Genomic DNA, 26161 nt, shown 5'->3' on the forward strand with positions numbered 1-26161 from the left:
TAGAAATGCCAAGAAGTATGGACTGATGAACTCCATAACTTCATCACCCTTTACATGCTGCAGGATATTATTTAAATCTCCAATTGCGTTATAAGGAGAACTTCTCTGATTGTGAAGAAGTGGAAAAAGGACTATTTGAATGCATGGATAAAATATTGAGATATGAGGAGAGGCTAGCTACAGACATCCAATTGGATTTGTTTGATAATGCACGTGAGGATTTTGGGACTCGAGTGGTTGTTGACTCTAGAATGTTGACAAGTCTAGGTAAAAATAATATTTTAGTAAATTTTAGTTAATTAGTAGTACTCTATCCTTGTTTGTTATTATAACTTGGAACTTAAACATGTTTTTTTCTTTTGTAGCAGATTGGTGGAATCGTTTTGGGATAAAGACCTCAGAATGGACGAAGTTTGCTATTCGTGTTCTTAGCCTGACATGTAGTGCTAGTGGATGTGAGAGGAATTGGAGCACATTTGAGCAGGTTCGTAGTTATTACAAATGCCATGTTATTATCGTTTCACTCAAATATGAAAATATCTTCTAATATCTAAAAATTTAAATGGCTCAAACTCAATTGTAGATTCATACGAAAAAAAGGAATAGATTTGAGCACAAGAGATTGAATGCTCTAGTTTACATGAAGTACAACATCAAACTAAGGGAGAGAGCTCTAAGAAGAAGACAAAATTATAATCCAATATGGGTGCCGAAAGTAGCTTCAGATGATTAATGGATCACAGCGAAGAAAGAACCTATCCTGCCAAAAGATACTTCTTGGTTTGATGATGAAAATCTCCTAGATGTTGATGCAATTAGAGCTTTGCCCACGGTAGCTTTTGAAGGAGATGATGTTCAAGTAACACAAGCTTCTGGTAGCTCGCATTCTAATCTTCCTAGCAAAAGGAAGATTAGTGATTATTGTGAGAACTTGAGTACATACATATCAATAGTCATTTTTGAATCTACTAATTTACAATTCTCCATTTCTCCTAACTCCTAGCCTATAGCTTTATTGAATATCTAGCCACTCAAGACAAAGGCAAGAGGCCAACATTGGTCACAATTGAGGAATACAATGATGTTGAAGTGAGAGAGGAGGAATTTATAAGTTGAAGAACTCCTACTATAGATGATTTTGATGAAGATGACTTTGATGAAGATCTTGATAGTTCCCTCTGAACTTTGTTGATTTAGATTTAGATTCTTAGAAATTAGAATCTTGGATGATGAGACAATGTGAAGCTTTAATTTGGCTTTTTCTCTTCTTTTTGTAAAGTTATGGCTTATTTTTAACATGCATTGTTTAAGTTTGTTAGCTAAAATTGGCCTATATGATACTTAAGAATTATGTTTTTATTTTTTTCTCCATTATTCTAAAATTTTTCTCATTTTTATACTATATATAAATATATTTATTTATTTATTAATTATTTTTAAAAACACTGTCCCAAAATGCTTACGCCTTTGCCTTTTAAAACATTGGCAAGAACTTAAAACTGAAAATGAAAATTGAAATCTGAAACAAAAACCTCAAATTGAGATGAAATCTCGAAGCAGAGAGGTTGTAGAGGGTCTTTGCAGAGAGACGATAGGCTCGAAGGAGTCGTTAGAGGCATATCAAAGCTTGAAAGGGACCCTCGACTCATCGGACAAAGACGAGAAGCTTTAGAGGAATTGTAGGAAGCAATCGTGGAGTTTTCAAAGATGGACAAGAAGCTTGGACGAATACTTGGAGCCAGTCGTCGAGTCGTCGAAGAGGGAGAAGAAGCTTCGTCGCAAGGGGAGAAGACATTGCTAGAGGAATCGTTAAGAGAGCAGAAGCTTCGTCAAGAGAGCAAAAGCTTCGTCAAGAGGAATCGCCGAGAGAGGAGATGAATGGAGGCTTCGTTGAGAAAGCAAAAGCTTCTTCGAGAGGAATCGTCAAGGAGAAGACATTGCTAGAGGCTTCATTGAGACAGTAGAAGCTTCGTTGAAGAGAAGGAGGAAAGGGTTTTAGATTCAGAGTTCTAGGTTCTTTTTTTTTTTTTTTTAAATTTATGTTTTAAATCAAGCAGCCCAAAATGCGTACACCTTTACATTTGAGGCATAAAAGGTGAGTAATTACACCTGAGGTGTACGCCTTCTCCCCTGAGGTGTACGCCTTTTTGGATTTTTGCATTTCCACTTATGCCTTAGGGCGTTTTAAGCCCAAAACGCCTCAAGGCGTGCCTCACAAACGCCTTTTAAAACACTTATTAAATACATCTTAAACATGAACACTAGTTGGCTTCAACTATGACAATTGATAGCTTGGTTTGGAATTTAAATTTATTTGCCTAAGTGTTGCTATATTTAGAAGCTTATGAGAATCGGGTTTAAAAGGCCAATTATTATTATTTATTGCATAGTATACTAATAATAAATAGTCTATACGTTATATTTTAAAGTAAAATGCTATTTCAGCCTAAAATTGTTACTTTTAACTCCTTTTTCAGTTTTGCAATTTTGTTAATGTTTTTGCAGAGTATTAGATTTAAGAAGCAATTGCACGGGTGGGGACATTGGCTACTAAAGTGCCTCCATCTAAGGGGGGAAAAAAGAGAGAGGAATTATTGCTGTCAAACTTTCCAGCCCTTCGATTGTGGAATAATTTGGTGAGTATGTGGACATCTACAAGTGAAGAAACAACTTTTCTTTGGGGTCAAAATGACCAAACTTGAATTTTATGTTCCTAAATTGATTAAATGTTATTTCTTAACTCTTTCTTATCCAATGAGGAACTTTCAAGTTAATCCTTTGGCATCCAGCCAGTCCTTTTAGTGCAGTACTTGTCATAGGAGCAGTTCCTCCTGAATCAGTAGGCTGATTGGTGTATAGAAAAAGAACCTTCCCAACCAGACAAATAGGCACTGAGCCTATGTTACTAATCCCCCTTCTTGGCTTGAAAGTTCAAGCAGTTCCTAATTTATTGTAGTATGTAGTAACTGTTTTTAGTAACTAGGGGTTTTTATCCCCAGAATATTCATTTGAAGCCCTCACTCCAAAGGACGATGGGATTTGTTCCAAAAATCCCACCTACCAAGGCAGCCATAAAAAAATCCCACTTGCAAATTTTATACGTACAATGAGGGATATTACTCATTTCTAGGAATGAACTAAAGTTTTATTATCAATTTAAAATTTATTTGCCGGGGCGTCCCCTACGAGCGACGCGTTGCACTTGAACCACCCGGGTGTAGCGAAAAGTGGGCGAGGGTGGGCTAGGTCGTCGCCCTGAAGCGAAGCGCCGTGTCGGCGCCTAGGTACGGTGTCAAATATGCGAGGGTTCCTGCATCATTCTGGACGTGGGCAGGTAAAGACGTTAGTTTAGGAAACTAGGATTAGATTAGCAACTTGGAATATAGGGACACTTACGGGTAAAAGCATGAAAATTGTGGATACAATTATTAGAAGAAGAATTAATATAATTTGCCTTCAAGAAACTAAGTAGGTGGGGGAGAAAGCTAGAGAAATCGATAAATCAGGTTTTAAACTTTGGTACACTGGAAAAGAAAAACATAAGAATGGAGTAGGCATTATAATAGACAAAAACTTAAAAGATAGCGTTGTGGATGTAACTAGAGTAAGGGATAGAATTATAAAAATCAAAATGGTATTAGGACAAGAGATAATAAATATCATTAGTGCTTATGCTCCTCAAGATGGCTTAGCAGAAAATCTTAAGAGACAATTTTGGGAAGATATGGATAGTATTATACAAGACATACCAGGGATTGAGAAAATATTTATAGGAGGAGATCTGAATGGACACATTGGAAGAGATAATAAAAATTATGAAAGGATACATAGAGGATATGGATATGGAGACAAAAATGAGTCTGGGGAGATGATCTTAGACTTTGCTATGTCTTATGATTTTTGTATAATGAATAATTGCTTTAAGAAGAGAGAAGAACACTTAATAACCTTTAAAAGTGGACAAAATAGAAGTCAAATAGATTTTTTTTTTAACTAGGAGGGTAGATCGTGTATCATGCAAGGATTGTAAAGTTATTCCAAGTGAAAGTCTAACCACACAACATAGAGTCTTAGTATTAGATATATGCATTAAAAAATGGAAGAAAAAGGATAAAATAAACCAGTGTAGGAGAACTAGATGGTGGAACCTAAAAGGAGAAAATATAATAAAATTTAAAGATAAAATGATCAAAGATGGGGATTGGACCTTAGAAGATCGGATAGATTCAAATACTCTTTGGAATAGATTAGCTAGCTCTATTAAAAAGATAGCAAAAGAGATTTTAGGCGAATCAAGGGGAAGATTCTCAAATAGCAAAGAGAGTTGGTGGTGGGATAAAGATGTACAAAAAATCATAAAGACAAAAAGAATTTGGTATAAAACGTGGCAAAAATGTAGAAACAGCGATAACTTTGAAAAATATAAGGAGGCAAGAAAAGATGCAAAAAGGGCTGTTAGTGAAGCTAAATATAGATCATTTAATAGTTTGTATGATAGATTAGGTACAAAAGAAGGGGAAAGAGATATATTTAAACTTGTTAAAGCTAGAGAAAAGAAGAACAAGGACTTAGGAAATGTAAAATGCATAAAAAGTGAGGATGATATTGTCTTGGTTGAGGACGAAGATATTAAAGAAAGATGGCGAAGTTACTTTAGTAAGTTGTTTAACGAAAACCAAATAGAAGGCTTAAATTTAGAATTGTCAAATGAGGAAAAAACTAAAAATATAAGATTTATTCGAAAAATTAGAGTTAACGAAGTTAAGTTTGCACTAAAAAAGATGAAAAATGGGAAAGCTATGGGACCAAATAACATCCCAATTAAAGTTTGGAAATGCTTGGGTGATAACAGAATTATATGGTTAACTAATTTATTTAATACAATTGTAAAAACTAAGAAAATGGCAGATGAATGGAGGAAAAGCACTTTAATACCTATATACAAAAATAAGGAGATATTCAAAATTGTAATAACTATCGTGGAATTAAACTTATGAGTCATACGATGAAACTATGAGAAAAAGTAGTTGAACAAAGATTAAGGTTAGAAACGAAGATCTCAGAAAATCAATTTGGTTTTATGCCTGGGAGATCTACCACAGAAGCTATTTATCTTTTAAGAAGATTAATGGAAAAGTTTAGGGAAAAGAAGAGGGACTTGCATATGATATTTATTGACCTTGAGAAAGCATATGATAGGATACCTAGGGAAGTTCTATGGTGGGTTTTAGAAAAAAAGGGTGTATGTTGTAAGTATACCGATGTCATTAAGGATATGTACGATGGAGTAATGACTAGTGTAAAGACTATAGATGGAGAAACTAGAGAATTTCCAATTATCATAGGTGTACATCAAGGATCTGCTTTGAGTCCTTATCTTTTTGCTTTAGTGATGGACCAATTGACTAAGAGTATTCAAAAGGAGGTTCCATGGTGTATGTTGTTTGCAGATGATATTATATTAATTGACGAAACTGGGGATGGAGTAAAGGCTGAGTTAGAATTATGGAGAGAAGCTTTGGAATCTAGAGGCTTTAAGATAAGTAGAAATAAAACAGAATATATGAAATGTAATTTTAGTAATGATAGGAGGAATATTGGAGACAAAGTTAAACTTGATGATGAAGAAATAAATAGCACTTGTAGATTTCGATACCTTGGATCTATTATGCAAGCTGAAGGAGAAATTGAAGATGATGTAATGCATAGAGTTAAAGCAGGTTGGGTAAAACGGAGAAGTTCTTCAAGTGTTCTATGTGATCGTAGAATACCCTTAAAATTGAAAGGGAAGTTTTATAGGACAGCTATAAGACCAGCTATGCTATATGGATCAGAATGTTGGGCGACGAAGAAACATAAAATCCAAAAAGTAAAAGTTGCCGAGATGAGGATGCTTAGATGGATGAGGGGTATAACATTGAAAGATAAATTAAGAAATGAACATATTCGTGGTAAGTTAGGTGTAGCTCCTATAGAAGATAAGATAAGGGAAGGACGACTCAGATGGTATAAACACTTGCAACGTAGGCCTTATAGTGCACCTGTGAGGAAGAGTGACTTAGTTACTGTGGGGGGCAGTAGAAGGGGTAGGGGTAGACCTAAAATAACTTGGGAGGAGATAGTGAGTAAGGATTTAATATCTTTGAATCTATCAAAAGAAATGGTCCATGATCACATAAATTGACGGAAAAGGGTTCATATAGCCGACCCCACTAAGTGGGACTAAGGCTTGGTTTTGTTGTTGTTGTTGTTGTATCATCATTATATAATTCGGCTGAACAAGTTATTTTCATAAAATGCAATTTTTTAAAATAAAATATTTATAGATGCACAAAATATTTTTCACGTGCAGCGCACATGCACCAACTAGTTCCATAAAGACACATTCAGCAGATTGTTTTACTGCTGATATTAGCTACTTCCAATATTGAAGTACCAAAGTCCAGCAAACAGCATTTGATAAAAGGATAAGCATATATCCAATAACAATGACCTAAGAAGTGCAGATTTGATCAGCCAACAACACAAGAATTTCACTTGTAAAATATTTTTTAAGATTGTAAGCACATTTAAACATATAGTACTCGTTACCTGTCACAGAAGACAGTACCACAGTCAAGGCATGTGGCCAAAGTTGATGAATTATGGCATGTGTTGCACTTTGCAGTTGATGAGCTTTTGCGTATTTGGTGGCATCTGCATATAAAAAAACATCCCCTCACCCAGGGCCCAAAAAAAGAAAGAGAAACAGAAAAAAGAACATATATATATAGATGAAGCTGAGTCCTTATTCAGTGCTTATCTTGCAATGCCAAACACAGAAGACGGAAACAGTTCCATAAGTCCAATTGTAGAAACATGATTGCTTTTAGAGAACAAAAAAAACTCAAGGAAACAACTATAACCAGTCCCCTTTAAAGTTGTCCGCAAATTTTCTCCAGTGGGACAAATAATCAGTCAATCATCAGTTGAATCCCTCTAAAGATTAGTTCAAATCTGCTTATTGATTGTTAATAGTTTAAAGCTTCTTTTCTTGTCTTTTTACAGGATGTTCTATATTAATAAAAGATGAATGAATCCATTTTGAAAAACATTCTAATTTTTGACTACTCTTTTTCAAGTAATTTGAATTGTTCATTAAACAAATAGTATACTTAATGTAATAGTACTATTTGTTAAAAAATTATCAAATCTTAAAACCAAACAGGCATTTGGCTCAGGTGATTAAATGCCCTCCTTAAATAACTTCTTGGCATCTTATGGAGTAGGATTGCTATCTAACAAGAATTTGGTTTGCTCATCAAGATTCCTGGGAATATAAGATTATTGTGTTTGGCATAACATATGCATTAAAATTTTAGTTTAATAAGATTACTAAAATACCCCTGAACACCACATTCTTGTAATGTGAAGACTCATGTATAATTAAGATAATTGTAGTAGTATCTTCCAACAATAATAATCACAATATAGAGAATATAATAAGTAATTGCACGAACAACAATAGCAATTATTACTCATTACAATGAAAATAAATAATAATAGTAAATTTCTAATAATATGTTTTATCGTATCAATTATAGAAAGACATGACAGTTTTCAATCTGAGTTTTGTCCATTGTGTTCCGAAAATGTCCTCTTATTTTCACAAATTTCAATTGAAAATAAAAATTTCCCTTAATGAGTATTTAGCAGATATAAACCCTATCTATAACTAACCAGGACTATTAATAACCATCATAACTCTTCTTCATTTTTGTGCACAGCACACATTCTTATTACTATTCATGACAACCGAAAGCAAGAAGCATGCACATTGCTCATGTCCATGTCTAGCAGCAGCAGCAGCAGCAGCAACAACAACAACAACAATAAATAATAACATAAAGAACAAGAAAGAGCAATTTCATCCAGAGCAATGAATAGAATAGATACCTTTGCCTATAAGATAGGTCCTCATAGAATCAAGATTACCTAAGAGAAAGGCGGATTTTGAATACTCGTACTTTGGCTCCAAGACTACCACGTAAGATTCCCATGGTTCCTAAACATGAGCATCTAACATTTTTGGAGGCCCATTGCTCGGAATCCTCAAGGATGGCACAAGCCAAAAATGCCCTAAGTGATACTTGCCTATACATAACTGGTAAAATAAAGAAATGAGAAAAATTCAAATTAACTTTCATTATCTATATAAAAACAAGTGAGGATATTAAATCATGTGGACTTTTTGGTCATCCATACCACATGTAGCCCCCTACCCTACCCCCTCCTTTTCTTGCTTTTGCTTTGCAATTCTGCCCAGCCATTTCCACCTCTACGAGTAGGCACATGCAACACACAACCACACTGCCTCAGTGCTGCCCCCCACTCTCTCACGCACCCCATGCACGGCACTGGAGAAAGAGAAAGAAGAAGGGCAGTTTCAGCCACAATGCCAGCAGCTTGGGCCTGCAGGAGGCGGGGCAAGCGGAGAGGTTGCAGAGCAAGGAGATGGAGAAGTGGTCGGGGTGGGGGAGGTTCGAAAGGAGTTGAAGCTGGGGCTGGGGTTGAGTCAGTGGCTGGGGAAGGGAGCATTGAAGGAGACAGCGATAGCAACTGCCATGGAGTGGGTGAAAATGCTGGTGCACGAGCCAGTGTTCGCAATGATGAAGGAACCGCATTAGGTACCGGTGATAAGAAAAATTATGATCGTTAAAAATTCTCAGAAAATTTTTAAAAATTCTAAATTTTTTAACTCATAAAATTCCAAATTTTCACCAAGATTTTCAAAACTTTGACAGTATCTTCAAAATTTAGAAAACCCAAAATTTTCCTAAAACTTCAAAAAAAATAAAATAATAAAATTCATTAAATTAAAAAAAAAAAAAAAAAATTCCTTTCCTATAAGATTCATAAATATATTCCCATAAAAATTAAGAAATCTAAATTTATTTCTAAAAGAGTCATAAAGATTTGAAAGGGTCCATAAAATCATAAAATTAGGAAATTCCAAAAACACCAATAAGAAGTCATGAATTTTAAAAATTATAAATTCATAAAATTCCATCAATATCGTAAAAATCAGAATATTATAAAATTTTCAGACACATAAAATTTAATAAATATTTAAAAATTAGAAAATTCCAACATTTTTGTCAAGAATTTAAAAAAAATTCTATAAAAATCATAAAATTACAAAAAATATAATTAAAATTTAAAATTTCTGAAAAATCTACTAAAAAATGAAATTCTAAAATTATCATAAAAATTTTATAATATTTGAAAAATATCATTGAATTTTTGAAAATATTAAAAATTTTGTAAAAAATCAGAAAATTCAAAAAAAAAAATCCAATGAAAATCCAAAAATAGAAAGATTTAAGCTTAAATTTTCAAAACAAAAAAATCAGAAGCATGGAAATCATAAAGTTCCAAATTTTCCATAAGAACCAGAAATTTCAATAAATCTATAAAAATAATAAAATGGAAGAAACTTATAAAACTTATAACTCAAAAATATAAATTATTATGCAACACAATATAGAGATAGATAATATTTTAAGCAAATCACATTCTTAGAATATTAATAAGAATCTGTAGGAAACATTACCATAAATAAAAAGGAACTAATTACAATCCAAATGTCTGCAAGTACAATTTTAGAAATAGGATTTTTACGCAAATATACTTTCTCAATAGATATTCTAATATGATTAATTTATCAAATAAATCTATCCTAATTTTAAAATCCCAAAATAAGGTAATGACTCTGTCTCATGTTCAAAATAATTATATTTTAAAATACGAAAGTCAATCAAATTCAAAATACTTCCACAAATATTTCAATCAATTTTTTTGAAGTTTTTATTTCCTTGTCTAAATAAAGTCCATCTTTAATTGGATTCTCATTGTCTCAAGAGGTAATAATATAGAAAACATCTTTGCAAGCAGAAAAAAGAAATTATCTAATTTTTAAAATTTTTCATAAATATTCAATAATTATCAAGTTAATATAAACTGCTATTATCTTATGAAAAATTGGATAGTCAAATCATTTTAAGAAATAATATATATGTATATATATATATATTTGATAACTAAAGAAAGTATATTAGATAGAGTTGAAGGCACAAAGTGGGGCCAAGGAATTCGCCAAACAAAAAAGGAAAAAAAAAAAAAAAATAGAAACACCCGATCCACAAAAGAACTAAACAAAATTAACCGAGAAACCCCCTCATCAAACCCTTTCCATCATAATTTACTGAACTTTTCAACTTCGCTAATTCCCTTTGACCCTCCACCTTCTGACTTTTGCCACCATCCAAACACACTTCATTTCCTCCAATATTGCTCAGCTTTAAAACCCATTTTATCCAAAAGAATTTGAGCTTCTATATCCTCCTTCGAAACTTCCTCCACTGGTTTGGCAATTTCATCCCTATGTTGAAACTAATTCGCCAACCCATCATTATCAAAAATAGAAACACCCTCCAAACCTTCCATGTGGGCAGGTGAACGTAAGAGAAATCTCCCATCTAATCGCAGGAGTTAGACACATACCCATATTTTTATCAGATCTCGTCCAACAGCCCCCAAGCACAGTCAAAATCACTATTATCATCAAAATCGGAATTAGAAAAATCCCCCCAATTCTTCACTTCCTTACCTTTTCTAATCTCATTAGAACCACCGACATTCTTCTCAACTTGAGGAACTTCCAAAATACTTAACTCACCCTTAGAATCTCTCCTTAGTACCTTTGCAAGTTGACTCACCAGAATTTTCTCTCTTTTCTTTGAGTATCTTTTTCATTTCAGCACCCCAACAAGCTGCCTTTCGACAAGCATAAACCTGTTTACCTTCAAATTTATCAATATAAGAATAACATATTTCTCTCCCAGCCCCGCTTCTTTTTTAATCTTTTCCATATCACCTTCTAAAACATCAACAGGCCTAAATGCAGTTCTATTGCCACACTCTCGAATCGCATCTGATCTTCTAACGTCCTGAAATTCCTCCAACTCCTGGACAATTTGATTCCCATCCTTGGTAACTGGAGACTGAATAATATTTTTATTAATTAGAGGCTGAAACACATTTCCACTGCCAGAAGATAAATTAGTCCCCTTCGCAATACTTCTTATATGGGAAGTTGGAGCACTCATTTGGGCCTGTCCATTATCCGGACCAAACAATACAGATCATGGGCCCTTAATTTTTGAAATATGTGCCTGTTTATCCCTGAGACTTTTTTGGGGGAAGTCCACAATAGGAAAGCCTTATTTTGGATCCAATCTGCAGCCCATTTCTTCCTGTCCTAAACAATGGGCCCTTTCAAATAGTTGGCCCAGTTTATTTAAAAATGAGATACCACATTTTTCAATTACTTAGTTCAAGTCCAAAATGAGAAGCGTAGAACCCGGCCCAAAACTCTTCACTGCCTCCTCCCCAAACGCAACCCTAGCCGCCTCTCTGATCTTCCCAGCTCCATCAAAAACCCTAGCCGCCTCTCTAATCGTCACTTCTCCACCAGAAACCCTATCAGCCTTCTTGCACCTGTCGATCGAAGCCAGCTGATCTGCGATGACCCTCGATTCATTCAGATGAAACTCATTTCCACACCAACAACACAGCTCTTGCTTCCTAACCTTCAGATCTTGCTTCATGGAATGTACACGACTACTACAACCTTCCCCTACACAAGTTTTGCCTTCCGAAACCACTTGACTCCACAATCTATGTTGTGAAGAATTATCAGCACGTACATTCCTAGGTTCCTCACAAAAATCCTTCACTAACTTGCAGAAGACACGTGAAATTTCGCCAATCATCACCTTTCTCACCCTGAGGAATAAAGACTGAAAACCTCTTCCCTTTCCATCCCAACCCTAACTCCAGAAACTTTCCAACCTGCATCCATTTAATTGACATCCAAAACTTCGTAATACCCAACCAAATAGATCAAAACTCCCTTTGCAATCGACTGAACGTAGATATACCATCAGCGAATGAAGATAGAGCCTCCTTGGAAAATTGGACCCACCTGCTACAAGAAACATTGTTCTCGACCACGAGCAAAGACATGATTGCACCAACCTTATCTAATCACAGATCGAAGGATTTCCCTTCAATCTGGCACCGCAAGAAATCCCATAGCATCGAACACACAAAAGTGAGAGAGAAGTTGCACATGAGAGATAAAGATAAACATCGCTAACTTCTTAAGAAATATAATATATATATATTAATATACATATATAATTTTAGTGGGGAAAGGACTGAGGTCAATATTTGATGGATGAACCAAGCTATATTTCATGTGCATATATAATTTGTGAGCGAAAAAAACTGAGGTCAATATGCATGTGTGATGGATGAACCAAGCTACATAAACCATACATATTAATTCAATTGAAGTTATTTTTTTGGGCCTAATTATCGAATTAGAAGACCTAGCTTATATAATAGAATTGATTAGTCTTAAAGGAGATTTTCTATAATTTCACATGTGAAGGTTTTTTCTTGGGTTCTTCCAATCATTAATAAGTTGATTAGAATGTACAACAAGTATAACAAGAAATCCTCCACAGCCAATGAAAAGAAAAAGAGTAAATAAAAAATAAAAATAAAAATAAAATCTCAAACAACCAGACTAACAAAGCCAACAAATCTCGTTGGATATTAGAAAATCTCACTCCTTAAAAACAACCAGCAGAAGCACACCGAAGCAAGACAAAACAATGAATCTTCTCCCATAACAAAGATTTGGTCAGCTTTTTTTCCATAAATATACAAGCTTTTCTTTCAATCAGCAAACCCAACAGAACTATGAAAATTGCACACCTCCACAAAGCATGAGCATCCTTCCTTCACTAAAACCAGCAAACAACATGACCAACAAATACTCCACCGACTTCGAACAAACCAAATTTTCTCCCAAAAGACCAAAAGGTTATTCCATATATTCCAAGCAAATAAGCAGTGGAAAAACAAATGAGACACTGTTTCAGAACTATCAAGATAAAGAAAACATGCATCAGGAGAAAGTGCCTTTAAAGGTTCTCTACTCAACAAAAGATTGTTGGAATTAACTTAATTAAGAACAAAAAAAATGGCAGCCCGATGCACAAAGCTCCTATTGTGCAAATCAATGCGCAGCGGAAACAAACGATCTCACAATGCAGCACTCACTAGTGAAATATACAGAAAACACAATAATGCAGATTATATGAAAGCAATAAAACAATGACACGAAAAATTACATGATTTGGCAATGCCTACATCCATGGGAGCAAACGGCAGTGTTTTTCACTATCTTCTGTCAAAAAGACATAAGAGTTACAACATATAACATACGCATATAACCCTCCCGAAGGTTTTCCCCCGAAACCCAACCTATGTAACTTCCCAGTTCAAAATTCAAAAACTTGTGCTGAAAAACCGAACCAAACAGTCAATGGTTTAATACCAAGACCAAACAATTGAAGTAACAGAACCAGAACCAGAACCATCGACTGATTCATTGCATCCTGACAAAACCGTCGATGGTTTAATACCGAGACCAAACAGTCAAAGCAACAGAACCAAAACCGTCGACTGTTTCACTGCATCCTTACAAAACCGTCAACGGTTTCCCTGTTGTTTTCTACCATGTTTTCTCATTTGTACATGTGTTCCACTCAACATATAAGTCACATATTACAACAATCTCCACCTTGACGAATATACACCCCTTAAAAAAAAACCCAAAAACATTACTCGCTGCTCCACCTGGGACAATATGTTGGGACTGCCTCCCGTCAAGCAACTAGAGATAAAAACCAAGTCCAAGCAATGCTTAAACTTGTCTGTGACAGCTTCGGCTACTGCCAAAAACCCCAACTCAGTTGTAGATAGTACAACTAGAGACTGTACCCTAGACTTCCAACAAATAGGTCTTCCCATAATAGTAAACACATACCATGTTATAGATCTCCTGTCATCCAAGTCCCCTGTATAGTCTGCATTCACAAATCTCACAACTAGTGGATCACTCTGTTGCCTGCCAAAACACCCCACTGCACTGGCATAAGGGACCTTTGACATATCCCAAATATCACCGTCCGTCTTGGGCAATAAGTGGTAGACAAATAAAAATGATTCGCCAACGGTGTACCGGTGACCGGTTTAACCATGCTAAATTTTTCCAATACCGTCTCCATGAAACCACCCCAAGACAACCACAATCTCCCTGCAGCTCTGTCCTTACAAATCTCCAACCCAAGAATCTTCTTAATCGTACCCAAAACCTTCATGTTAAATTCTTTTCTCAACGGAGTTTCCAACTAATTGACCTCAGTCAAAGTCTTCCCAACAACTAACACGTCATCAACATAGATCAACAAAAAAATTATCCACTTGCATCCTATCACCCTTTTCCCTTCTACAAGCTCCACCAACTCCCACATCTGATTCTTTTGCAATAACTCCATCACCTCCACCATAGCACTCATCCATCTATTTTTCCCTTTGCTTTGCACCACATCTTAAAAGTTAGTAGGAATCTTGCTGATAATATTGAATGCATAAGACACCAAATCATCAAATCCATACTTGAGCGGTGGCTTGATAGTGCATCTAAACCCACTGTGATCCTACTGGTCTCCCAAGCTATAACTTCATGCATTATGAACAATGTCATCTCTACCCTATGTTTGTAACTCCACCTGCATCACAATTTTATTTCTACTGCAATTTATACTGTGATACTGCTGGTCTCCCGAGCTATAATTCCTTGCATTATAAACAATGTCATTTCTGTACCATGCCATGTCTTTCTCGCCAAAAACCACGTCTCCACTAATCACCACCCTGTTTGTCATTGGATCACACAGCTTGAGCTCACCTTTCTTATACCCTAGAAAGATGTACCTCCTAGGCATTGCATCAAGCTTAGATATCAGCTCACTAGAAATGTGCACGGCTGAACATTCACTCTCAAACCAGAGTAGTCTACCGCATTACCTGTCCACACCTCTCCTGCAACTTTCCCATCTAATGATACCCTTGACGATCATTTAATCGAGAAACACGCCATATTCACTAACTTTACCACAAAGTTCCTCGCAAGCCCTGCATACAACCTAATATGCTGCTTACGAAACTCCTTGAACACCAGTGTACTCAGTTCCAATGTCTAACTTGAGGATCTTTCTCTCGATTTGGTTTTCCACCTCTGCCACAAGTTAAACCTGACCAACATCTCTGACTTGTCCCACATGAAGTACACCAAGACCTTTCGTGACAAACTCATGAAATACATATGTCCAACCCGTGATGTACCCTCACTGGTCCCCAAACATATGAATAAATGTAGTTAAGAATACCCTCCATTTTGTGTGCTATTGTTTTATACAAAACAGTATTACCTAACTCAGAATCTGCAACTGCAGCTCCCCCTACAACTGTGGTACCCAACAGTGCATAGATATTTCCCGCTAACTTTTGTCCCTTCATCACGATCAAAACTCTTTTACACACCTTCATTATCCCACTTTCAGACTTGTAACTATACCCGTTACAATCTAAAGTGCCCAATGAAGTCACATTCTTCTGTAAATCCGATACATGCCTTACATTACATAATGTTATCACAACACCATCATACGTTTTAATTCTTACGTTTCCTATTCCAACAATTTTGCATGAAGCCTCATTTCCCATTAGAATAGAACCAGAATTTACTGACATGTGGGTGTTGAAGCAATTTCTATTTAGTGTCATGTGATAAGAACATCCCAAACTGGGATCCAAGAATCCATGAGACGTTCTGAACCTGATGAAACAAAAAGCATATCACCATCACTATTCCCTGAGTCTGCTTCTTCTACTACATTTGCAGATTTTGACAAACCCTCTTGATTTTCTGCATTCCCCTTCTTCCACTCCGAACACTTCGATTTTATGTGCCCAATTTTCCCACACTTAAAACACCTTATGTCCTTCTTATTCTCGGACTGCAACCGAGATTTATTACCACTCGATCCGCTCTAAAACTTGCTTCTCCCACGTTCCTGGTTATCCTTCACCACAAGCCCTTCACCTTGTGAAATTTCATCGCTAGCTTTCTTTCTTTGATGAAAACCCAACAGCGCTCTTGTTACCTCTTCCAAATTTAGGATTTCTTTACCTCATGTTAGAGTTGTAACTAGATTTTCATACGTGTGAGATGCAGGTAGAGAATTCAAAAGCATCAACGCCTTGTCTTCTTCCTCGAATTTCACATCAACCCGCATCAAATCACTTACAATCTGATTGAATGCATTGATGTGTTGGTTCAAATTTGAACCCTCCACCATCTTACGCCAATACAACTTCTGCTTAAGATATAATTTGTTCGTTAGAGACTTGGACAAATATTGGCTTTTAAGTTTCTACCAAATAGCCGCGAGAGATTCCTCATCCATGACGTGATACAACACTTCATCAGCCAGACAAAGTCTAATAGTCACCACAGCCTTCGCTTCCAATTCCTTCCAACTTGTTTCATCCATGCCTTCCGGTTGACCTTTGTATAAAGCCTTCACCATACCTTACTGCACCAACAGAACTTTAACCCTTCTCTGCCATAGTTCGAAGTTTCCCATTCCATCGAACTTAACAACATCAAACTTTGCAGAAGAAATTCCAGAAGCCATTATAGCAATGCTTTGATACCCAATTTGTTGTGCAGATCAATGCACAGCGGAAACAGACGATCTCACAATGCAACACTAGTAGAGAAATATACAGAAAACACAATCAAGGAGATTATATGAAAGCAATAAAACAACATGGTTCAGCAATGCCTACATCCACGGGAGCAAACGGCAGTATTTTTCACTATCTTCTGTCAAAAAAACATAAGAGTTACACAATATATAACATACATATATAACCTTCCTGGAGGTTTTCCTCCCAAAACCCAACATATGTAACTTCCCAGTTCAAAATTCGAAAATCAGCGCTGAAAAATCGAACCAAACTGTCGACAATTTCAAACATACCGTCAACGGTTTAATACCGAGACCAAACAGTCGAAGTAACAGAACCAAAACCATCGACTGTTTCACTGCATCCTAACAAAATTGTCGACAGTTTGCTCCTGCAAACCATAGCTATTGTTTTCTACCATGTTTTCTCATTTGTACATGCGTTCCACTCAACATATAAGCCACATATTACAGCAACTCCAACTTATGCAAGGTCCGGGGAAGGGGCGGATCACAATGGGTTTATAGTACGCAGCCTTACCTTGCATTTTTGCAAGAGGGAACTTTAGCCTTCCAAATAATTCGATGGAGTGGAAAGGAAATATTAGCCTTAATCGTGTTATGTTACAACTTTACCTAAAAGCTTAAGCTGTTAGGTGTGGGCCAACAATGTAATATCAAGCTATAATACTCCCCCTCACGTGCAGCTTGAGAACACATGGAGAGAGAAACAAATGATAAATAACACCCATTATAGGGAATATAATAAGTTTTAAATACCACATAATTAACGTGGGGAACAAGACTAGAACCCAGGACCTCCTAGCAACCATCTCTGACAGCATGTTAGATTACCACTTTGTCTAAAAACTTAAGTTGTTAGGTTATGGGAAAACAATGTATATCAACCTTTAACAAATCAAATTTAATATTAATCAAATATAAGTTGATTCTTTTTTAGCGTAGATGAATATTATGTATAAATTCATATGCTAATGTTGTTAAATTCAATATCATGCAGAAATATATATATTCATATATATTATGATTTTACTATTATTTACAATTAGACCAAAATGCTCCATTACTAGTGTATAAAATATTATAATAATAATAATAATAATAATAATAATAATAAATAAATAAATAAATAAAGGCAGCCCGGTGCACAAAAAAAGTTTAGATGAATTTTATAAAAAAAAAATTAAGTAAATTCCATTGTTTTGATATTGTAAAATTGATTACCCTATTTAATATTGAATACATAGTTTAAACTTTAAATTAACCCATACTTAAATCTTCTATTAATTTAGTACTTCCTTCTTGCTTGTTGGTGGGGTCTATTTGCGAAATTCCTCGAATTCTTCTTTTTTAAAATATAAAATTCATTTTAGTGGGCATAGTTGGCCCCATTCAATGTAACGGTGACTCGCCACTACTAGGGAGGCAATTAAGCTTACAAGCAGCAGAAGAAAACCACACTAAGAAGGGAAGTCAGTGGTCAACATTTCTTACTAGGTGATGAGTAACCAAGAGTCATTTGAAATGAAAACTATCAGAATTTTACTCCCATCTTCAAGCAAAAGTCATTTGGGTGAAATTTATAGATAGATATGCACACAAACAAGAATTAGAAATGAACAAAAGAATATAAGAAAAAAACACAACAATAAGAATTCTATTTATAGAAAATAAATAAATAAGAATTCAATAAACCTTTTGTACAATGCAAGAAGATCTCTGGATATGGAACTGGATTTGTTTTGGACTGGTGCCACCTATATGAAAAGGTTAAGTTTGCCCACCTTAGCTAAAACATGATTACCACATAAGTCAATAATAACCTCCACAGGTCTAGGCTTTTGATTAAAATAGAAAGAAAACCAAAACCTGGTTGCAAGTGTGACTTGAATTAGGGAGCTTAGAATCGGATATCACCAAACAATCTTCAGCAAGGTGTCCAGGCGTCTGACATTTCCAACTATACATAGGCAGATCCATGGTTACAGTAAAGATGATCCAATATGAGCAGGACAAATGTATATAATATCAATGCAGTTGTATAAACAAGCGTTTATAGAAATCCTTTAACACTATCTTGATGAAAGAGAGCAGATTTCTGATAGAAAGCATCACTGACAGAAAAAAGTCTATCATAGCATGCACTCGCCCAGGATGCATTGTCTTGTGTCTGACAATTTACCTTGGTAAGTAGTATTTAGTCAAGATGCTTAACAAGTAAAACGCACCATTCATAAGTACATAGACTAGATCTCTTTTTCGACCAGCGATGACAGTTATAATCCCAAGTATCCTCCCCACACTCAAGCATTTGTGACGTGCAGATAGGTCCAGATGAGGAGACAGCTGGACTTTGGTTGCTTATGTGCCCCTAAAAGCATTACAAATGGAAGAGTACAGGGTTCAGATAGTGAGAGGAACCATAAAGGTTCTTATACAGTAAACTGTAGTTTCCAGCTGAAAAATACCTCAATTTTTTTCAGATTTTTCAAAAGCTCAACCTTGCAATCCACGCTGCAGATATCACCATCAGTCTATCAAAGCATACATCAGACAAGGTTATTAAGAGGGAGAAGAAAAGGATAACAATTAATGCAAAAGAAAAAAAAAAACAAGCATAAATACAAATTAAAAAGCTCACTTCATTGCAAATATATTCTCCATATTTGCCACATATCACACAAACAGGTTCCCCTGGAACAGCAAAACGTTGCTCGCTTCTGTTCTTAACTTGATCAACTTCATTTTGTTGACCTAATAAAGAAATCAAGCAAGTGCCTCAGTATAACAACTAGACTGGTACCTGGGACATACGCACAATAAATGATGAGAAAAATCATTGATCTTCCACTTCATTTACCAAAATTGATATCTATACTATGGAATTCAGGTTCCAATCATGCATTAACAAGGCTTGTCTAAACCACAAGGTTAGATAGATAATTATCAATGTATTGGGCTCTTAATGGCATTTAACATTCGATAATGAAATGAATGGTTCCAAACCTTCTGGTCAACTTTACAGCAAGGTTATACCTCCAAACTCAGTAATCAGAGGAATTATTAGCAAACTGATGTGATTTCTACACTATACAAATACTAAAACTTCTAGTTGTTCAAAAAACTATTAAACATAGAATCTATGTAGACTTCGTCAACATTCCTCCACATCTACCAATATTACCAACAACTCTTCATTGTTTTTTCCCTAACCCTCAAAATGAGGTGCATATCAAGATACATGTGTCCTCTCACACATAAATTCACAAAAATTTTCAAACAATACCAGACATTCAAGTCTTTGTTGAAATCCTCATCTTTTTCAACTAAAAAAAAATGTACCAACAATTGATGTTAGAGATGTTATTGAAGAGCACCACTTTACCTAAAAGCTTAAACTGTGAGCTTCTAGGCCACCAATGTACATCAAGCCTACACATGCCCCTGCACGTGCAGCCTGACAGCACATGGAGAGATACACACATGATCATAACACCCATGACAGGGAATACAAAAAATTTTTTAAAACACCACCTAATAAAAACAGGCAACAAGACTAGAACCCATGACCCCCTGGCAACCATGGCTCTAATACCATATTAGAGCACCACTTTACCTAAAAGCTTAAGTTGTTAGGTTGTGGTCTAACAATATCTATCAAGCCGTAACAGTTATTATGCAAACAACCAAACTATTGGGACCATTTAACTTAGCCTCCCTTTATTTAATCACATGCTAAAGAAAATAATAAGTTTACTTATATAAAACTTTTTTCTTTTTTGGGATTCTGAAGGTTTTTCTGCAAACTTCATCATCCATGACTCAGTTACCCCTTTTTTTTTTTTCTGTTTATAAATATATACATCAACTCCTAAAACATTTCATGATTGCAAAGAAATTGCCTTTTGACCAGTAACTAAGGTCATATCCAATTATAATATTCACAAATTAAGTCTTTTTAGTAAGAAAAAAAATAGTAAAAACAGCTCAAGCAAGCAACTTAGGTAGAGAGTATGTGTTTTCATATGTTCAGGTATAAACGATTACAAGTCCAGTACATGCTCAGTATCTGTTTAATGCCAACCATAGTTTAGGACTCCACTAATATAAAGATGCACCAAATATCTTAAAGTACTAAAATATGCACACACAACTATTAATGCAAATAATCATCATACTGATGCAGGGCAGCATCAGGGATCTGCTCTGCATGCCATTGATCATTTTCTTTGGCATAGGCCTCAAAATGGGCCAAAATCATCCATCTAAATAAGTGTTTCTCACCCTACATCAATTCCCTCCTTCCGAGAAGAACACACCTCCGTCGAGTTAGAGAAGGTACCAAGGGGTCCATCACCATGAATAGAATCATTTCAATTTGGTAAGTGAAAGAACTCAATGCTCGAGATGGCATCAACTTATACTTCTGCTTGTCAATGGAGAGGGGATAAGAATTTTCATATCGTCACACTTAACCTTCCTATCAAATAACCATGGATAGTCCAAAGGGATATGACAAATATTGAAGGAAAGGGTATCATATTGCACGATCCCCACAATTGAACCAATCTTGAAGGTACACGAGCAACGCTCATCGACCTTCAAGCTGGTATTATTCACCCAAGCAATTGTGTATGGATTGGGGCAAGGTTCTAGTTCCAAATTTAACCTTGGAAACTACATTTATACAACTACTAGGATCAACAACCGAAGTACAAAGCTACTTATGACAAATAATCTAAGTCTAAAAGATGATAGTTCATCCCCAATGTTCTTTTTCTTCAAACTTGTCCAGGGATAGCATATGTCAGAGTACTAAACAGATTTTCATGTTGCCAGCATCATCTAAAAGTCACTTGGGATTTTTCTGATTCAGCTTCAACTACTTGAATGTCATCTTCTTCATCACCTTCTTTTTCCACAACAGCTATGAGTTGGTTGGGACATTGTGCAGCTTGATGCCTAAAACTTTTGACATTTGAAGCATTTGACTGATGTTTGAACTCCTTCACCCAATTGCTCAACTAACTTCTCTCACACAACTCCATTTGTACTCTTCCCAAAACAAAGTTGTCATAGCTCTAGGAGGATTATGCTACATATCCACCTCAATCTGAGTAACAACCTGTGATGCATCCCCAATTGTAATGAGAGGACATGCTGCTAGCTTGGAGGCAATAATTGGCTTCAACCCTTTTGTGTACAGAGCTACCATTACGTCCTATTTCCATTCTACGTCGGCACGAGTAGCCAAATGATAGAACCTACTAATGTACTATGTCACTATGTCTTCTTTTTGCTTCAAATCAAAGAGCTGCAGATGACCTGGTAATTGAGACATACAAATTGATCTTACATGACCCGCTTCAACTCATCCCACATTGTAATCTTAGCAAATCTCCTGCTCCTAAAGGTCTCCAGTTGTTTAATACACCAAATTCCAGCAGTTCCATTCACTTTTGGTTCAACCAATACAACTTTCTAGCCTCATTAATGCTATTCCATCGGAAATAGTATTCAAAGAATACACACAATCATCAAAATCATCAAGAGAACCATCACCCTCAAAATCATAAACTTCTATTTTAATTCCCTTACTCAAACGATCATTTCGGTCTTCACACAACTCAAAAGCACAAAGGATGGCAGCTATACCACTTTCATGCTTAGTAGGAAAATCCATGGGCCTCATAGCCAAGGCTGCAACTTTAATTGTTAGTCTATTCAAAGCATTAGTGATAGTCTCCAAGGTGTCCTCCATGTTTTGTACCATATCAGGCAATAATTCCACCTCTGCAGACAACTCAACATTAGTCACCATGTTGCAGTTATTTATCACTGCAGATTCTTTAGACAATTTGCTAAGAATCCTCAATCTAGGCAAACCAGACTTCACTCTCAATTTCTCAACAAACTTCAAGTAAGACAAACCCTCACAAACAACTTACAAATGGCAGCAATTTGGTCTGATTCAATGTTAGCAGCACTTTTACATCCTTCAAAATGTGTACCGAACTCAATTAATCAACCTTTCCATAACTTCATAAAATTGCAGGGTTTTGTAGAAAAATATTCAAAACACACTAGCTGGAAGTAATATTTTTATGGTTTTGGAAGCTACAGAAGAGGGCGAAAAGTCCACACACACATAGCCGGTGCGTGAATCACCGGCGGTGAGTTTTCGGCAATGAAACTTCAGGCGAAGATATATAAGGGGTGGTTATTGCAATGGTGACACCGGCACCGGCACTGGCGGTGAGTTTCCGACAATGAAACTTTGGGGCTTTAGGCAAAGGTAGATCAAGGGTAGGGATTGCAATGGTGGTCATGGTGGTGGTGGTGGTAGTGGTAGTGGTGTGATAAGAAAAGCACAAAAAAAAACTAGGGATTTAAAAGGGGCAACAGCTGGGGAATATTTCAGGTGGCGTGTGGGCCCATGCTGTTCATCAAATGGACATTAAAATTTGGGAAGGGGCCTTTCAGAAGTGTCAGATTTTTTATGGTATGGGAAGTGTTGCGATATGTTGGCTGGAAGTTAGGGTTTGAATTTGAGGGGCACAACTTTTAAGTTGCAGAACAGTTGGATTTGCAAACACACTGATCTTCAGTTTCTGCAGGATTTTATAGGCTGCAGAAGGAAAATTACAGGGCTGATATGAGCAGGGAAAAAAAGAAAAAGAGGAATAAGAGAAGAGGAGAGAATAGAAACAGAGAAATAGAGAATGAGAAAGAAAAAATAAAGAAGAGAGGAGAAGAGAAAGAAAGGAGAAAGGAGAAGAATAAGGGCTGCTGCAGGTAGAACATAGAGCAAACCAGAACATAGAAGAGAAATGAATCAGAGAAGAGAAAGTTCAGATCAGAAACAGATCAGGAAGAGAGAGTTATAGACCAAAGGAGAAACTTCAAAAGGAAAATCAGGAATGGAGAAGAGAAAAAGAGAAGAAGAAAGAATGATAGTGGAAAATTGGGGCTTGAAGGGGATGATTCTGGGCTCTGATAACAAATGATGCAGGACAGCATCAAGGGAGAAATTAGAAAAAATTGAGGAGAAAGGAAGGGGAAGAAGAAAGAAGAAGAAAGAGAAGCACTTGGGGTGAAAGAACACATGTTAATTCTCAACTCAAATTCAACAATAACAAACTTCCTACATGGCTTTTAATTTATAATAAAGCCCATAATGCAGTAAATTACACATATACCCCTAAAGATACATGAAATTACAAACCCACCCCCAAAATACACAAATACTACAAACAATCCCCCCAAAACACAGACTCCTACTACAAGCAAACTTAACACACATAATAAACCACTAATTAACTAAGCACATTTGGTTTGTACCCAATAATCCATTGACCTTATTCTTTGACATAGGCTTCCAAATAGGGTCAAAATGATCCATCCAAATACCCACTTCTCGTCCTAGATCGCATGCTTTGCTAATTAACTACACAGAATCATCAAATTAGTTGCATCAATGGACATTTCAAAATTATTTAGGCATTCAAAGATTTGGTCAATAACTTTCCTACTTCTGGAAGTTCATAATTTTTTAAAATGTTATAAAGCAATGAATAATTTTTTAAATAAATAAAAGGCAGCACCTCTTATTAAGCTAAGATGTGACAACCAGTAGCATAATAAAAAAAAGACCTGAGTTTGGAGGATCCTGCCTCTCTTCACATTCTGAAGAAGAACTTTCATCACCTGTATATTCATCAACACATTTTAGTTTATGAGCCAGATTTACTACATGAATGTCCTTAAGATCAGAAGACTAGCAAGCCACACAATTCAAAAATTTAAACAGCATGAGCTAAATGAAGCCAGTAAATCTACTCTATTTTCTACAAATACAGTTATAAAAACTATAGTTAAGGAAAAAGCTAAACCTGCCATTCATCATATTGAAGTGCAGAAACATTATCAACAAAGTACAATTTCAAAAGATCTACTTTTCCAAAACATAAAGAGTTAAACCTAATCATTTAATACAAAAAATCAACAATCACATTTTCAGTTGTCAAGTCATAATAAAAATAGACAAACAAAGCTAGGGAGAAGCTTACTTCCATAATCTACCAAATGTATTCCTGAATTCGAACTTCCCTGCCACAAAGTGACACAACTCACAAAAGGAAGAGACTAATTTTTAGTTGTGGAAAACAATTCTTATTATCCATTTTTAGTTTTCCAGAAAATTACAAAAAATGCATCTTGTTTTCTAGTTTTCCAACAATTCTAAAGAAACTTGGAACACATAAGTTCTCCTATAAACTTTAGAATCTTAGATAACTAGAACAATGCAGCATTTTTGTAATTCATTAGAAAACTCAAAATGGAAAATAAAAATTATTTTCCACACTAGCCCACAGAAATTCACCGAAAGCAAGCCAAAGACAGCAACAATTACCAAAACATCTTCACTCAACTCCTGATAAACCTCAGATGAACCAACATCCAACTCCATCCTGATCACACAAAACTTGAATGAGACTCTGGAACAAAATTGCATTGAGTATGCAAATTCTAACAGTCTATGTAAAAGGAGAAAACTTCATTTTCCAAAAGTTATCGTCTGCATAGGGTTTTTCCTTATTCCACACAAACCTTATTTCTTATTTAGCAACCAACTGAAGCAACAGAGAGTCATGAACTCCAACAACCCGACCAACACAACTCGAAATCTCAAATTAAATAAGATTTGTACACATTAGATAAAAAAATTTGTTAACAAACCTTCGCTTTTGAATATAATCCTGATGCGACATAGGTCCATCGCGGTTCTCAACTTCATTGTTCCGGTGGGGCGGCACTGTCCAGGCGCGGCGGCGTTTCCGGGAGCGCTTAGCGTCGTCGCTGGGAAGCGGTTCATCGGCAGGAGGAGCGTTTCCAGCAGCGACGTTGTAAGCTGAGATTTGACGTGATAGCGAATGAGAGAGAAAAACCTATGGATTGCAGAGAACTGGAGAAGAGAAGATGTGATTCAAGAGAAGGATTAGAGACACAGATATACCTCTGAGATTTTGAAGAACGGAGGAGAGGCTGAAGTCTTTCTTGTAAGCAAGGGAAGGGGTCTTGTAGAAATTCGTCCTCGTCCCCATTCTCTTTCCTCCTTTGCGTCTTGGTGTGCGCCCGTGTGAGAAAATTGTAACGGAACTCCTTCAGTCCTTGTAAGGAAAGATCGCGCGAAAGTCTTTAAAAAAAATAATAAAACGAAAAACTATAACCACTTTGAAAAAAAAAAAAGAAAAAAAAAGGTGCTGAGTCACCTAAACTAATAATTATTTCAAAATTGTTATGAAAACCAATGGGTATCCTCCGTCATTTTTCACCATCATAAATTATTTATTATTCTTATTATCCTATAAAAAGATTCTCTCTCCCTCTCATTTTGGCACACACATTCCATACTTGAAATAAGTATA

At 35.9% G+C, this 26161-nt stretch overlaps 1 protein-coding gene across 2 annotated transcripts in view; it reads right to left on the reverse strand.

Moving 5' to 3' along the window:
* LOC131163732 (uncharacterized) overlaps positions 1-25924 on the reverse strand; it is a 49507-nt gene extending 23583 nt beyond the window's left edge. The window contains exons 1-11 of one of the 2 annotated variants that reach the window (XM_058120434.1): positions 25750-25924; positions 25473-25644; positions 25147-25204; positions 24803-24842; positions 24387-24440; positions 19375-19487; positions 19202-19267; positions 18962-19104; positions 18603-18693; positions 18429-18490; positions 6592-6696 (exon numbers count right to left, since the gene is read on the reverse strand). In XM_058120434.1, the coding sequence (XP_057976417.1) occupies positions 6592-6696; positions 18429-18490; positions 18603-18693; positions 18962-19104; positions 19202-19267; positions 19375-19487; positions 24387-24440; positions 24803-24842; positions 25147-25204; positions 25473-25644; positions 25750-25837 (992 nt within the window). In that variant the 5' untranslated portion in view covers positions 25838-25924. The remainder of the gene's footprint in view (positions 1-6591; positions 6697-18428; positions 18491-18602; positions 18694-18961; positions 19105-19201; positions 19268-19374; positions 19488-24386; positions 24441-24802; positions 24843-25146; positions 25205-25472; positions 25645-25749) is intronic. The other variant, XM_058120435.1, reaches the window with a different exon arrangement.
* Positions 25925-26161: the final 237 nt, after the last annotated feature.

The sequence above is a fragment of the Malania oleifera genome, chromosome 9, assembly GCF_029873635.1.
Source record: "Malania oleifera isolate guangnan ecotype guangnan chromosome 9, ASM2987363v1, whole genome shotgun sequence".
Classification (NCBI taxonomy): domain Eukaryota; kingdom Viridiplantae; phylum Streptophyta; class Magnoliopsida; order Santalales; family Ximeniaceae; genus Malania; species Malania oleifera.